At 48.4% G+C, this 17,036-nt stretch overlaps 1 protein-coding gene and 1 non-coding gene across 4 annotated transcripts in view; one reads left to right on the top strand and one right to left on the bottom strand.

The window, feature by feature from the left end:
• The first annotated feature begins 2,019 nt into the window (after nucleotides 1-2,019).
• LOC119169334 (decapping and exoribonuclease protein) overlaps nucleotides 2,020-17,036 on the top strand; it is a 143,971-nt gene continuing 128,954 nt past the window's right edge. The window contains exon 1 of one of the 3 annotated variants that reach the window (XM_075884007.1): nucleotides 2,020-2,496. In XM_075884007.1, coding sequence (XP_075740122.1) covers nucleotides 2,105-2,496 — 392 coding nt within the window. In that variant the 5' untranslated portion in view covers nucleotides 2,020-2,104. The remainder of the gene's footprint in view (nucleotides 2,497-17,036) is intronic. The other 2 variants (XM_037420443.2, XM_075884005.1) reach the window with 2 other exon arrangements.
• On the bottom strand, nucleotides 11,308-11,380 carry TRNAT-GGU (transfer RNA threonine (anticodon GGU)). Its single transcript has one exon. It is a non-coding gene; the product is annotated as a tRNA-Thr (tRNA).

The raw sequence follows: 17,036 nt of genomic DNA, 5'->3' as shown, positions 1-17,036 counted from the left end.
ATCCCCAAAAGTGGGTACGTGCCATGTATCTAGGATAGCAAAGCATAGCATTGATGGCCTACTACACAAAATGTGATTATTTATAGCGCAGTGGGTACCCAGCAGTGGGCTTCTAGCATACCAAAGAGTGTTTAGAAAAGGCTGTAAAAGGCCGCTCTTTCAGCTCTCGCTGTGACTGTGCTGCGCGTTTCTAAATAGGCTTATGCAACAGCTTTGCGGTGGACGGATGCTACTGTTGGAACTGTCTGGCAGCGTACTTCCGCATAGGTGCTGCAGACGCCATACTAGCACTGTGCAAGAAGTGCCCTACAAAAAAAAAAGCAGTAAACTAGCCGTTAACCGGCGCACGTTGTCTGTGTCCGAAGCTTCATGAATATTTCTTACCCCATGCGTGAATTCGAGCACGGAGCCTGGCGCGACCAACCCTGATGATGCGCATGTGCGCTCGAAACAGGGAGCAACTAGACACGGGACGAACGCAACCAACAAAACGCATTAGACAGAGGAGATAAAGAGAGGGCAGGCGGAGGCGAAGGCGCCACACCGGCGGCGATACGCGACATCCCGTCGCCGGGGTGAGCGGGAGCCAGCCAGAACGACGCCGAACGGCGAAGGCGTGATGCGTGCGGCGTATACAGCGACGCCTTCGAGGCTTCGACACGTGAGGCAATTGAAGGGCGCTTCGAAGAAATTTCTGTCACTCCTTAGACATGGCAACTCTCTTTTTGTGTGTCTGATTTCCAAGTCAGTACCCGAAGAGAATGAGCATGATATAACCCTCTTTTGATCATTTTTTTTTCTTAGTCTGGCTGTAACAACTGTTACTCGCTTGCGCTCGCGTCGACTTAAATCGCAGACAAGACAATAAGGAAAACACGGGCGCGTTGCGTTTTGCTCCAAGTCCAGCCGTGGTGTCAATATACCTTTTTAAAATCCATATAAGATGGTGGCCTTAGCCCAGCATCTCCATACAGTCGGCGACGCTCTTTTGTCACACAGCGTTCAATGATTACCCGTTAAGTACTAAAGTTACCACAAAGGTTTGTTTAAGCATGAGTAATGAACATTAGTCGCCGGAATGAAGATGTATCCACCGCGCGTTCAGCTGATTGCCTTCAAGGTAACGGTGCAATAGCAGCCAAACAACAAAAGTAATTGTGCAAGTTTCATATATCAATGCACAGTAAAAATTCAACTATTTCGACAAGGACAGGCATTACTTTCGTGCAATGCCGGTTGCCGTTACGAAGAGGTTTAACTTACTTTTTGTTAATTTCATCAGATAAAGTACATAATGCATGTGTCATCACATGTGAGGCAACGCGCAAGGTGGGGAGACCGTATGACATGCGTGGTTTTGATAGTAATCAGAAAACACGAGACTCTAGTTTTCATTTTTGGGGTAATAATGTGTATAAAGGCGAGCGCACATATGCGTAGTTCATGCCCGCGAGACATCGCTGGCGCGAACGTGAATGTAGATCGAGAGTGAAATGATGATTATTTCGGCAGCCCATGAGAGCGCGCCACTCGGCTTCAGCGAACACGTAGCGCGCTGTGAAGGCGTGACAATTCGTCTAAGTTCAACAACATTGCATCTCCGCCAAAAGTTTGAGCGGCCATTAAAGAAATGTACTCAAGTGCACTGTCGAAAATAACTGCAACATGTTCGTACTATTTTCAGAAGAGTGGTATACTGTCAATGCAATGAAACGAAAGGCAGGGCCCTGCAATCGTCGCCTAATCCTGAACATCGTCGAGAAGTGCTTATTTATTCCCTCAAAATATTTGCGGTAGTTTTACTGACTCTATATAGAAACAGCGGAGTGGCTTATAAACACCTATTCCACTTTATCTAAACCGATGAAAATGCGCCTTTCCTTATAGGTGCAGAGCCAGTAGACAACGCTGAGGAAAAAAAAAAAAGAAACCGTAACACGCTCTACACTCCTCCGGACTATTTCGCGCATGAATACATGTGCCGAAACTCCACGCGCGTTATCTCTGCCGTCTTACCGCCCCGCAGAGATTTGCTCGGTAGTTGCGTCAATGCGCCTCGTGTGCGCGCTTCGTTGAAGGGAGCGGCGTCAGCTGCAGTTTCAAGATGGAAAGTTGTTGCAGTAGTACTGCGATGGACCCTCGTTATCACGTTTTCTGTGGCGATCCAGCTGGAGAAGAAGTTGCGGCAATGTCCGTGTGTGAAGCGTTCTCGTCGCGTCGAGACGACACACCCAGATACGCCCTGCCTCGTGAAATTGGGCACTACTCTCTACTTCAAGACGGTGAGGACTTTAAGTTCGTGGATGGAGACGGTGCAAAGAGGTACCTGCGAAGGCAGATTCCGTTTTGTCCCATGTGGAACCTGAACGACGGATACGCGAAAACACCGCACGTCAATTGGATTAGCCTGACACCGGCAGAATGTCTACTCCGCTGGATTATTCGCAACAAAGACAAGGCGGTGACACTTTCGACCAGTGAAGGGCAGTCGGAACGGTAAGTGCGCTCTCCCACGGTGTAATTATGAGTACTAAATCAAACATTGCATACGAAATACTTTGCTTACCTCTATCTGTCTATCATCACTTGCGGTAGACCAAAATCAGTATGGGAAGGTAAAAGGGTTTGGTGATTATGACATTCTCGTCGTAACATGAACAACGTGTAAATCCCGTCGCGTACGACGTCACACCACCTCCTCCAGACACGTATGGTACATACCAGTCACCCCGTATTCGCAATGTTCATAGACTGTCGCGCCGCCTGGCGATATTTAGGAGCGTCCTCTCGAGGATGATCAGTAGCAAACGTTCCTTTGTTCGGCTGTGCTAGCCTCAGTGTTAACGCGTTAGCAGGAAACGAACACAAACCACGTTTTACTATTCCTGCGTCAGTAAATATGCTGGACCAGCCGTGACACGATAAATTCAATTCGTTCTTGCGAGACGGGAAGCTTTCGTGATCACACAAGGCAACTCGCACGTTCGATCATATAGCCCGCAGAGTGCACATATCAGTTTTTCCAGATTTTCGGAGCCATTTTGGATAGTTAAGTATTATTGTCTGATGTTTGCATCCGAAAATTACCTTGTTTTACGTGTCTATAGCATTCAGTGATTTCGTAGTGCATAAATCACATAACATTCATTGTTCTCGGTATGTAGTGCAAGGTCGCGATTTGCTCTTCCAAACTTTGGCTAATGCTGCGCTGCTTGATTTTTAGGTTCTTTGATAGATGGCAGCACACTTCAAGTGATTCGCTTCTTCCAGGGTTTCAGAGCGAATTGTTCTCCGCGCCCAGATGAGTCATGCCGTGTTGTTGTTGTGTGTGGTGAGTGGCGCGTTGTTAGTGTTATCGAAGTCGTTCGGCAGAGAGAATTTTTCAGAAAACTTTCAGTAGTGGTGTTCAAAGAAACCGTCTTGATGTCGAGGATTTGGCAAGGCTCCCTTTGGCGTTGCATACCCCAGTTGCCGGACATTGGGGTGGTTCCTGCCAGACTGCTGCCAGATTTGCCAAAGAAATATGTCCCTGTAGTTGTGGTTTCTTCGTGTGAGTGTGGTGTCGTCCACGGTGCCTTTCGCGGGTGCGTGAGCGACGTTGGCCGTTTTAATTACCGAAATAAACATACAACGCGCGTTGCAGAAGTCGGGGCACGTTCTCTTGCTGTGTTTGCTGCTGTAAAAGTAAGAGATCATGTCTCAGAGGAAGGGATTCAGCAACGCGTCTTCCGCCGTGCATTTCGCGAGTGCGTGTGCGGCGAAACGTCCAGCAAGGTTCTGTTTGGCGTCTCATACCCCAGTTCGCAGATTTTGGGGTCGCTGTTGCCACACTGCCGCCAAAATTGGCAGAGAAATGTCTCCTGTAGTTGTGGCTTCTCCGTGAGGGTTTGGTGTTGTCCGCGGTGCATTTTGCGAGTGCGTGAGCTACATTGGCGATGCATTTCGCGAGTGCGTGTGCGATGAACTTGTTCGCGAGTGTGTGTGCGGCGTAATTAACTGAATTATCCGCGTGTTGCAGAAGTGGGGATGCGTTCTCTCTCTGTATCTACCATGAGTGATCAGCGTGCAGTGAGAGATGTCTACTTATTTTTATACTGCGCTCTCGAGCTGAGGTACAATAAACATTCATTATTTATAATGTTGGTCGTTTGTGCTTAATATAGGTGCAGCCCTGCAGGCGACGGTGGCTCGTCGGGTGGGGCCCCATATTCAGGTACTCGCGAGTCGCGCTTCATTCGCTCCAACTGCTGCAATAAAGCAGCCTTCCAGGCATATATAGCTGTAGCATATCCGATGTACCCCAAATATGCAGCCTTGGCACGTTTATTCTTCATGTGTACACGAGTCCGAACGATATGTCTTGTGCTGACACAGCTAAGGGAAGCGTAGCGTCCTGGTCGTGGCGCGTGGTGACGCGGCATGATGATGTGTGAAAAAAAAAAAAGACAGCATATCCACGGGGTGAATGATGGAGAGTGGAGCGAAGCATCCGTCCGTCCATTCGTTCTTGCTTCCGTCCGTCTGTGGGACCGTCTGTGCGTCCATCCGCCCGTCCATGCGTGCGTCTGTTCGTGCGTCCGCACGTTCATCCGTGCGTCGGTCCATGCATCTGTCTGTGCGTTCGTTCATTCGAAGGCCGTAGGTTCGATTCCTACTCACGGCAAGTTAATTTTTCTCCCACTTTTCTTCTTATTTACATCACATTGGTTCTTCACACAATATAATGAGATCTAAAAGACAATTATGCCAAGTATAGAGGAAGTTATTAGATCGAATGGTAATGTAACTGTGAAGAAAGAAAAGTGGGTGAAAGATAACAAGATAACTTGCCGTGAGCAGGAACCACACCTGCGACATTCAATAAACTATATATATATATATATATATATATATATATATATATATATATTGTGGGCATTTAGTATACCAATCCTCTTCATCTGTACATTATCATCATTATCATGTGTTGCTCATGCATCCTCATCGTTGTCACGTATCATCATCAACATCTTGGTTCGTGCATCTCCGCTGTCGGCTGCCGGTTCCTCGGGCCTAATAAAGATCTTCCAAACCAAGACTTCATACGTGGTGGAGCGTGCTGTTAGATCCCTCGTCATCCTCTCGACCACTCTACCCCCTGGAGCTACGTTCAGGTCGCCGCTTGGGCCAGGTGTCCGGAAATATGTCGCACCAAGAAGAGGTCGGTGCTGCAACCGTTCCCACTCCGCCACCGCGTGCCGCGCCTTTTCACGTCATTAACAGCCCCCAGCGTGAGCCCCATCCCTTCGCCGGTATGCGCGGCGAAGATGTGGAGGAATGGCTGGACGATTTCGAACGTGTCGGCGCTGCTAACCGGTGGGATAACACCTACAAACTCGCTTACGTGTCATTCTACCTCACGGGTGTCGCGAAGACGTGGTTCCTCAACCATTACATCGACATCCCCGACTGGTCCGCCTTCAAAGATCAGCTTCGGCATGTCTTTGGCACACCGACTGTTCGTTCGGCTCTCGCAAAGAAAGCTCTCGCGGCTCGGAAACAGCACATCGGCGAGTCGTATACATCCTACATCGAGGATGTCCTTTCACTTTGCCGCCGGGTTGAAACCCCAATGACAGAGTCAGACAAGGTACGCCAGCTTCTTAAGGGGATTGCACCCGTCGCATTCAATGCCCTTGCAATCCAGAATCCAGCTACTGTTGCTGACGTTGCGACAATTTGTCAGCGCCTCGAAGAACTCGAGTCTATGCGCCTACAACCGGACATTGACGCGGCCCGTATTACGGCAGATCCAAACCTACGAGACACAATAAGGGTGATTATACGCGAAGAATTAGAATCAATGGGATTCACACTACCTTCAGTGTGTCCCACGCAGCCTTCTTCACCATCATTGCGGGATGTCATCAGGGAGGAGCTCACGTCCATGACCCACATGGCCCACCTGCAGCCCCCTGTCGCTCGTACTCTCCCATCATTCTCGCATGCCGTCGCCGCACCATCAGGCACCGTCAGCTCGACGCCGCCGCCACCAACGTACGCGTCGGTTGCTGCCGCACCTCCCAGAAGCTTTCCCACGAGCTTTCCATCACCACCGCCTGAGCCATCATCTGTCCCTCTCACTGCTCTCTCTCCCGGTGCGTCTAACACAAGCTACTACCCTTCTTATCGATCGTCTCGCCCTACGTGCTATTATTGTGGCTATCGTGGTCACATTTCACGCTTTTGCCGCAAGCGCCAGCAAGATGAGCGCCGAGGGTACGACATACGCGAACGAGACTATACCGCAGGAGCCTTGTACCAGGGCCGTCGTTATTCGTCACCGCCGCGTCGGTCTCCATCTCCGCCAGCATCCAGTGAACTGCGCAGTAGTCATCGATCAACCAGACGCCGTTCACCATCGCCCTACCGTCGCTCCTCTTCTCCTCTTCAGCCTGCTTCCCTCGCTTCTGATCGGCGTCCGGAAAACTAAGCGATGCAGTTTTTGGAGGACAAACTGCATTCCAACACAGTACTCCAATTCCTCCAGCGCGCCCTTACAATATGATTGCAGTCTCAGTTGAGGGAGTGAACGTTGATGCTTTGGTGGACACTGGGGCTGGGTTTTCTATTATTCGTGCTGATTTGTGTACACGTCTTCGAAAAGTCACGACGCCTTATGATGGACCAACACTGGTTACAGCCCAGGGAACAATGATTCGCCCTTCCGCTCTCTGTACTGCCCGTGTGCTAATCGACGACATTCTTCATTATATACAATTCGCTGTGCTATCCCCGTGCTCCCACGAACTCATTTTAGGCTGGGACTTTCTTTCATCTGCTTCCGCGGCTATTTGTTGTGCACAACGGGTCGTCCATCTTACTGACACAGACCACTTGCTTAGTGACGAAACCTACAGGCCACTTCGACTCGTCGCTGCTGTAGACATTGAGTTACCCCCAAATGAACATCAATTAGTCACTGTTTTGTCCAACGACGTTGACTCTGGTGACATTTTGGTCACTCCATCGCCCCGTTGCCTTAATAAAGGCATAGCTCTCGCATCAGGTGTGGCTCGCTTCAACAATGGATCAGCTGTCCTCGCTGCTACGAACACCACACCAGATAAAATTTTACTGCCGCGGGGCACTACTGTCGCCTGCGTTGCCGATCTCGAGCCTGTGTGCGTCGTGCCTCTTACCCCTGCCTCCTCTAAAGGCCATCCTGGAGATCATGCTGCTTCCTCGGCCTTTACAGCAGCCATCAACAAGGACTTGACAGACTCGCAGAAGCAGCAGCTGCTTTACTTGTTGCAAAAGCATGCAAACTGTTTTGACGTTCATTCATCCAGCCTGGGTCAGACAACTGCTACAGCACATCGTATTCAGACCGACGGAGCATCCATTGTGCATCGTCGTCCGTACCGCGTCTCCCTAGCCGAACGAAAAATCATTGAGGAAAACGTAGACGATATGCTGCAACGGCAGATAATCCGACCCTCAACCAGTCCTTGGTCGTCTCCAGTGGTTCTGGTGCGTAAAAAAGATGGTTCCGTACGATTTTGCGTCGATTACCGAGCACTCAATAAGATCACTAGGAAGGACGTATACCCCATGCCACGTATCGACGACGCCCTCGATTCTTTACAAGGTGCTGAATTCTTTTCAAGCCTCGACTTGCGTTCCGGCTATTGGCAAATCCCCATGCACGAAGAGGACAAAGAAAAAACTGCGTTTGCAACCCCGGACGGCCTATACGAATTCAATGTTATGCCGTTTGGTCTATGCAATGCGCCCGCAACTTTTGAGCGCTTGATTGACACCGTACTGCGTGGCCTGAAATGGAAGACTTGCCTATGTTACCTCGATGACATTGTTGTATTTTCATCGACGTTTCCTCAACATCTGCAACGCTTGGACGAGGTCCTGACTTGCCTTGCGGGCGCTGGTCTTCAAATTAACACCAAGAAGTGCCATTTCGCCAGCAGATCTATCAAGGTCCTCGGTCATGTTGTGAGCAAGGACGGAATTCGTCCAGACCCCGAGAAAACTGCTGCGGTGCTTCGCTTCCCTCGCCCTGACAAGCCGAAAGATTTGCGAAGTTTCCTTGGTCTCGCCTCTTACTTTCGGCGATTCATACAAAACTTTGCCTCCATAGCCGCACCACTACATAAGCTACTTGCTTCTGGTACGCCCTTTCAGTGGTCTCAGGAATGTGAATCGGCTTTCGACAAATTGAAGAGTGCCCTCACGACCGATCCTGTACTTTCTCACTTTTACGATGGTGCACCGACCTTCCTCCATACAGACGCTAGCGGCCACGGTTTAGGAGCCGTGCTCCTCCAGCGCGACAACTCTTCGCGAGAGCGAGTCGTTGCGTACGCCAGCCGCGTCCTCTCCGCAGCCGAGAGGAACTACACGATCACCGAGAAGGAGTGCCTCGCCATCGTTTGGGCAGTGCAGAAATTTCGTCCCTATCTTCATGGCCGCCATTTCACCATCGTGACCGACCACCATGCTTTATGTTGGCTTTCGACACTCAAGAACTTGTCGGGACGCCTCGGCCGCTGGATTCTACGCCTACAAGAGTATGATTTTGACATCGTATACAAGTGTGGCAGAAAGCATAGCGATGCCGATGCTCTCTCTCGCTGCCCACTACCAGCGGCTCCCCTCAGCGTTTCCGCAATCACTTTGCACAACACGCCCTCGGAGACCACGGCTACGGCGGTTTCCTCTCTCGCCTCTATGGACCAGCTGCCTTCGGACGACCCGCACGATTTTTCTTCTCAACAGCTGGCTGACCCCTACTGTCGACGTATTATAGGCTACCTCACTGGCAGTTCCCGTCCACCTAATGCGAGGCTCCGTCGCCAACTCTCGCAGTTTAAGCTGGACAACTCGGTGCTGTACCGCAAAATTTACCATCCTGACGGTCAGCGCTGGGTTCCCGTTCTACCCCGATCACTTCGGTCCGAAGTCCTCAGAGCACTTCATGACCATCCGACGGCAGGTCACCTTGGTTACCACAAAACCTACGATCGCCTTCGAAGTCGGTTTTATTGGCCAGGTATTACCACTAGTGTAGCTCGGTACGTTGGGTCCTGCACTACCTGTCAATCTAGAAAACTACCCACATCTGCTCCAGCCGGTACACTACAGCCTCTTCCGTGCCCAGCCACTCCATTCGAAGTTGTAGGCATCGATCTTTATGGCCCCCTTCCAGTCAGTGCTGCTGGAAACCGATGGATAGTAACAGCCGTTGACCATTTGACGCGCTACGCCGAGACGGCCTCCGTCACTACCGGTTCAGCTTCTGAAATTGCCGAATTCATCCTCCGAGCCATTATACTGCGTCATGGTGCTCCACGTGTATTGCTCAGTGACCGTGGAAGGGCCTTCCTTTCACAACTAGTGAACGAACTTCTTCGCGCTTCGGGCACAACTCACAAGACTGCCTCTAGTTATCATCCCCAAACTAACGGCCTCACTGAGCGATTCCACCGCACTCTTTCTGACATGATCGCCGCCTACATTCAACCGGACCACAAGAACTGGGATGTAATTCTACCATTCGTCACTTTCGCCTACAATACGGCTATTCAGCGGACAACCGGCTACTCACCATTTTACCTAGTTTATGGACGCTCCCCTACTTCTCTCCTGGACGTCTCTTTCTTTACTTGCCATGTGGATTCATCTCCATCCTCTTCAGAGGAATACGTTTTACGGCTCGCAGAGAGCCGCCAACGTGCTCGTATAAACACTGAAGCCCGACAGCAAGACAGAAAGGTGGTTTATGATGAATCCCATCGTGCTGTATCCTTTCAACCTGGAGACGAAGTGCTTCTTTTGACGCCTATTCGCACACCTGGTTTGTGCGACAAATTCCAGCCACGGTTTATTGGGCCGTACACAGTTCTTGAACAAACTTCACCAGTGAATTATCGTGTGACGCCACTTGTAGCCCCAGCGGATCGCCGTTATCGAACTACTGAGGTCGTCCATGTCTCCCGTATGAAGCCCTTCATGCGACGTTCTTTGTCCCCTTGACTTGCCGCGGCCAGGCTGGCCGCTTTCACGTGGGGGGAATTAGTGTGGGCATTTAGTATACCAATCCTCTTCATCTGTACATTATCATCATTATCATGTGTTGCTCATGCATCCTCATCGTTGTCACGTATCATCATCAACATCTTGGTTCGTGCATCTCCGCTGTCGGCTGCCGGTTCCTCGGGCCTAATAAAGATCTTCCAAACCAAGACTTCATAATATATATATATATATATATATATTATGCGCTCAAAAGTCGCGGGTGCGTTGCAGAGCCCGTAAGGCATCACGTTGAACTTATTTAGCCCGTCGGGAGTTGCGAATGCCGTTTTCTCCCTATCGTCTTTATGCATGGGGATCTGCCAGTACCCAGCACCTCCACCACGTATGAAGTCTTGGTAGTCTTAGCTGCGTCAGCGTTCATTTGAGGAAAGACCTCGAAAAACGAAAGGGCAGAGCCAGTACACAGACGATGACGATGATGACGACCCAGAGTGGCAATGAGGACAAAGTGACCAGCTGATGATGGTGATTGTGATCATGCAGGAATGATGACGATGTAAGTAACAAATGCCCACACTAAATATATATATATATATATATATATATATATATATATATATATATATATATATATATATATATATATATATATATAATAAAGGAAAGAAGTGTATACCTAAGGGCTTGTTTTTTCGTGTTTTAACACAATATTAATGAGATCTAACAGACAGTGTTGCCAAGGAATGTACAGGGGAAGTTATTAGAACCAATGGAATGTGAATAAGAAGAAAGAAGAAAAGTGGATGAAAAAATAACCAGCCGTGAGCAGGAATCGAACCTACGACCTTCGAATAACGCGTTCGATGCTCTAACCACTGAGCTATCACAGCGGCCTTCCCTCCATCTACTTTTTTGGGTTTATATGTGAATTTAGAAGTAGGAGTGACAGTCAGCGCCATCTATAAGCCAAACGACAAGTGTGAAAACACTCTTGTGCGCATGTTTGGCGTCACGTAGCACGTGAACTTATTATGAGCGGGCAGCTGATTAATTGTCCCTCTTATACAACCTAAACACACCAAGTCTGCCAGTACGAGACCCTCGTTCAATGAAATAAGGGAAAGAAGTGTATACCTGAGGGCTCCTTTTTCCGTGTTTTAACACAATAATAATGAGATCTAACAGACAGTATTGCTAAGGAATGTACAGGGGAAGTTATTAGAACCAATGGAATGTGAATAAGAAGAAAGAAAAGTGGATGAAAAAATAACCAGCCGTGAGCAGGAATCGAACCTACAACTTTCGAATAACCCGTTCGATGCTCTAACCACTGAGCTATCACAGCGGCCTTCCCTCCATCCACTTTTTTGGGTTTATATGTGAATTTAGAAGTAGGAGTGACAGTCAGCGCCATCTATAAGCCAAACGACGAGTGTGAAAACACTCTTATGCGCATTTTTGGCGTCACGTAGCACGTGAACTTATTATGAGCGGGCAGCTAATTAATTGTCCCTCTTATACAACCTAAACACACCATGTCTGCCAGTACGACAGACTTGGTGCTGTTAGGTTTGGCCTGGAGATTCATCTGAGCAGACGCCTTTGTGCGTAAGCCGATCCACTGGTGAGGCCCTCAATCCCTTCGGCGCCCAGTCTGACAGACGCGTCGAAGATTTGAGCAATTATCCAGACCAAGCAGCAAGCAAAGGCGAGTTCCCGTCCTTCAAATGCGGACCCTTTTGTCGTCCCTTCAAGCAGAAGCGGTGACTAATGGACTCGGCGACTCATCGGGCAACAGGAAAGCTGGCGTGACCAGCGACAGAGTTGACGGCGGAGCGGCGCTTCTTTAATCCTCAGTCAAGTAGCCGACCGGCCGACTGCCTATGCCCGCCAGGCATTGTCCCTTCTGGCCTGAGGAGGAGACGTCGTGGCGCCGCGACGCCACGATGAAAGAGGGCAACAGGGACGGCATCTTCCTGAAAGAGACCGCGACGGACACCGCAGATCGCCCCCCTAATTGGGCGAGCTGTGCGGTGGACCCTTTGAAGTAGGCGGCCAGGATCGTGGGAACTCTCGACAAACGGCACACACACGACGAGGAAGAGCCCTGCTGGCGCCACCACAGTGCAGTGTTCACGTGGACCGGGCATGCTCGCCCCCCTCGCCTGTGTGTGCGTGATTGGTGTTCGACTCGGAGAGGAGGAGCCCGACAGGGCATAAAACGACGCCGCAGAGTGCTGGACGTCGCTTTGAACTATGTATCGTTTAACCACCACGCTCGTGGTTTGGGAAACCACTATCCCTTCTGTAAATATGTGTAAATAGTCCCATAAACCCCTGTTTTGTTCTCGTATCCTCCAGCGACCTTCCTTCGTCGACCTTTACAGTGTGTACTGCAGACTTGGTGTGTTTAGGTTGTATAAGAGGGTCAATTAATCAGCTGCCCGCTCATAATAATCTCACGTGCTACGTGACGCCAAACATGCGCATAAGAGTGTTTTCACACTCGTCGTTTGGCTTATAGATGGCGCTGACTGTCACTCCTACTTCTAAATTCACATATAAACCCAAAAAAGTGGATGGAGGGAAGGCCGCTGTGATACCTCAGTGGTTAGAGCATCGAACGCGTTATTCGGAGGTTGTAGGTTCGATTCCTGCTCACGGCTGGTTATTTTTTCATCCACTTTTCTTTCTTCATATTCACATTCCATTGGTTCTAATAACTTCCCCTGTACATTCCTTAGCAATACTGTCTGTTAGATCTCATTATTATTGTGTTAAAACACGGAAAAAGGAGCCCTTGAGTATACACTTCTTTCCCTTATTTCATTGAACGAGGGTCTCGTACTGGCAGACTTGGTGTGTTTAGGTTGTATAAGAGGGACAATTAATCAGCTGCCCGCTCATAATAAGTTCACGTGCTACGTGACGCCAAACATGCGCATAAGAGTGTTTTCACACTTGTCGTTTGGCTTATAGATGGCGCTGACTGTCACTCCTGCTTCTAAATTCACATATAAACCCAAAAAAGTGGATGGAGGGAAGGCCGCTGTGATAGCTCAGTGGTTAGAGCATCGAACGCGTTATTCGAAGGTCGTAGGTTCGATTCCTGCTCACGGCTGGTTATTTTTTCATCCACTTTTCTTCTTTCTTCTTATTCACATTCCATTGGTTCTAATATTCTTATAACTTCCCCTGTACATTCCTTGGCATTACTTTCTGTTAGATCTTATTAATATATATATATATATATATATATATATATATATATATATATATATATATATATATATATATATATATATATATATATATTAAAGTAGATGCGCTTTCACATAACAACTGTTTATTGTGCCGACGTTTGGACGGGAATCCCGTCTTTTTCAAGGCGTAATACTATTTACACATGTTCCGTGTCTTCTTATATCCTGTCGAGACAGGAGGGGAGGGGTCAAAAGAGAGAGAGAGAAAAAAAAAGAAACAGCGAAATGGGAGGACAAACATTAAATAAAATATAGAAAATCTAAGAGAAGAAGCAAGACCGACACGGCGTAATTAGAAAGGGGCAGCATTTCAACAGAGTAAAGCAGAGGTAGATAAGCAATGTCATCATTGTCAACAATACCTCCCCCGCACCCACTCTTCCCCAAGTGGGCAGGGAGCCGCCGTTCTTGTATTTCACCTTTCCGTGTAGTCCGCTGGCGGCTCGTTCCTTTTTGAAGTGTATGACAAGTTAATGGGGAGGGCTTAAGCGCTTTGAGTGCCTGCTGGTGGCGTCGGGAGGAGCGAAAAAGCCGGTGAATGAGGCACCGCCATCGATATTCATTATATGCATTGGCTCCTTGTCAGTGAAGGAACAGAATGTGCGTTAAAAATTAAAGAAGGAAAAAAAGAGAACAGGGGGGGAGGGGGGAGACTGCACGACATCTGAGACAGTCACCACACAGTTGCGGCTCACTGGGAAGACATGCGCGCATGTATGAAAAAGTTAACGAAACCACCTAGCTGTCAGCTCCTTGTCAGTGAAGGAACAGAATGTGCGTTGAAACTTAAAGAAGAGAAAGAAAAAAGAAGAAAAAAGAAAAAAAAGGGGGGGGGGGGACCGTACGACATCCGGGACCACTTATCTGTGCGTTCCGGCTGTGCTTGATGAGGCAAATCATTTCTATGTTGTCAGATGCATAGGCCAAAAGCTTTGTCAGCGGGTAATGTTATTGTCGTAATGAAACCGGACTGATTAGAGAGAAGCGTTTGCGTCTTTTAGCGGTCGTAACGCAGACAGAGTGCCTGGGTGTTCATTTATTCCGTATTTTATCGTGTTAAATTTGTAGATAAAATAAGATTCCCGTTGTTCCTGTTCTCTGATTGTTCGAAAGTTGTTTTCTAGTAGTGTAACCCTGATGTCATCAAAGCTGTGGTCTTTTAATGTGCAGTGTTTTGAAAGTGGAAGGCCTGGCAGAGATCGTACATGTGCCCGATGGTTGTTGAATCTAATTCTAAACGGAGTGTCTGTCTGGCCCACGTATTGCTTGTTACATACCCCACATTCCAGGGGGCATATGACGTTGTCCGAGTCATAGCCTAGTGCACCTCTTATCCTGTGCTTAAAATCCGAGTGGGTGCTTTTCGCCACTGTCGTTGTCTGCATGTGTTTGCATACCCTGCATCTGCTTTTTCCGCAAGGGTGACACCCAATTTGAGGTTTCACACCTATCTTTGAATTTATTAAATGATCCTTTATATTTTTCGGCCTTCTGTATACAACACAAGGAGGAGAAGTGAAAATTTTGGATAGTCGCACGCTCTGTTCCAATATGTTAAAGTGTTTTCTTAGGACCTTGTTTATGTTCGGTGGGTTGCTCGTGAAAGTTAATAGCAAGTTTTTGTTGCGGTGTTGGTCGGCGTTTCTCTGGTGGTTGAGAAGAATCTGGCGGTCCAGATTTCCAGCTTTTTTGATGGCGTCATCGATGATAGCTGGCGGGTATTCTTGATTAAGGAGTACTTCGCGCATATGTGTGCTGTTTTTGTGGAAGTCCTCGGTGCGGGAGCAGATTCGTCGAAATCTGTGTGCTTGGGAATAGGGAATGCTGGTCTTGCAATGTCGCGGGTGGCAGCTTTTGAAGTGCAGGTATTGTTGCCTGTCTGTAGGTTTTGTGTATACGTTAGTTACCAACGCACCATCGTCAACTCGAATGAGTACATCAAGAAAGTTTATTTCAGTGTTAGAGTAGGTGTGTGTAAAATAAATGCTGGGGTGTACCTGGTTGAATGCCTGTATGAAATTGAGGAGCTCGTTTTCCGAATGTGTCCAAATTATGAATATATCATCTAGGTACCGTTTATAGAGTAATGGTTTGATATTACAAGATGAAAGAAAATTGGACTCTATGTGGTGCATGAAGATGTTAGCGTAGTTTGGGGCCATTCTTGTACCCACTGCCGTACCGCTGATTTGAAGATAGTACTGGTTGTTAAATTCAAAGCTGTTCAACTCGAGTACAAGTCTTGTGAAGATTTCAATTACTTTTTTGCTTGGATAAGCGACAGGGTTGTGTGTGCCATACGATTCAACAAGCGCCCTTACACCATCGTCATGTGGGATATTTGTGTAGAGTGAGCTAACATCCGATGTTACGAGAAATGCACCGTCTGGAATTTTCACGACTGCTATTTCCCGAAGGAAGTGGTTCGTGTCTCGCAAGAAGGACTCATGTGTGGCTGGTATGTCTTTTATTAAAGAATCAATATAACTGGAAATGGGTTCCGTTAACGTTCCCGTGCCTGATATAATGGGTCTGCCAGAGTTATTCTCTTTATGAATCTTCGGCAGCATGTAAAAATGACCAGGCGCCGAATGTACCGTAATAAGTGCCTTTTTAAGCTTTGAATTAATGGCGCCTTCACGTGTGAGATGCTCTAGGGTTGTTACAATGATCTTTTTGTACTCCGTGGTAGGGTCAAAGTCGAGGTGTTTGTAGAATTGTTTGTTATTTAGTTGTCGCTTGCCTCGACCTACGGCGACCATACATCAACAACTGGCTTGAACACGCGCTACAACCAGAGGCGGGGTCGTACGAGCTTCGGAAGACGCCATCCTACTCCCAAGCACTGCGGCGTGACTCTTCCGATGCCACCTGTCGAGGCGGAAAAGGGAAGAATATGAACCAAGCAGCCCCAGAAACAGCTGCTGCCCCTTCTCCAGGCCAGCATACCCCGTAGGGACCCCCCTCACCGAGTGCACAACTGCCATCACGCTCTCCACGGCTGTCGTCGACGCCTACAACACACACCCCCGGAAACGGTGACGAAGGGTAATCCGTGCCAACAACAACGGCCAGCTGTACCAAAATCAACAGCAACGAGTGGCCAGAATAAATCACCCGCAAGGAAAAATCAGCAGCCAACATCATCAACGAACAAGCAGCAACCACCAGCAGCCAACAGCAGGCGTCTACAGGCCAGCTCGTCACGGGAGGCACAACGGGATGGAGCTCCAACCCAAACCAAGTACGACCTCCGGGCATCTCTATTCGCCGCGTCTGTGCAAAGTGACATACTGGCTGTGCGAGTGGGTAAACTTCGTCCGTTTCAGATGAACTAGGCCATAGAACGGGTCCAAATTTTCTTAAACTTAGAAAAGTGGTTGACAAAAGAATACGGCACGAACTTCACGTGCAAAGCCTCGAGCAATATGTACTGGCGGGTACGGCTCCGAAGGGGCTGCGCTTGTCGCTAACACTATCGATGCATAATTTGCCGAAGGGGAAATGAAACGGTGGAACGAAATTCTCGATCACGCCACACAGGAGCTAACGAAGGGCACCATCGAACACTGTAGAAAGACTCTAAACGCACTTACAGACGAGGAGCGGTATTTAAGAAATAACTTTTCTCTTTCGGAGTGGGAAACTAAAGAACTAGACGTATTTGAGCACAAAAAAAGGGAGGAAATTGAAAAACTTAGGAGGAAGAAATTTGCGCGGGACAATGTGTCACAAGCT

The sequence above is a fragment of the Rhipicephalus microplus genome, unplaced genomic scaffold (genome assembly GCF_043290135.1).
Source record: "Rhipicephalus microplus isolate Deutch F79 unplaced genomic scaffold, USDA_Rmic scaffold_23, whole genome shotgun sequence".
In the NCBI taxonomy this organism is placed as follows: domain Eukaryota; kingdom Metazoa; phylum Arthropoda; class Arachnida; order Ixodida; family Ixodidae; genus Rhipicephalus; species Rhipicephalus microplus.
Note: the sequence above shows the minus strand (reverse complement) of the source record. Positions and strands in the feature narration are given on the sequence as shown.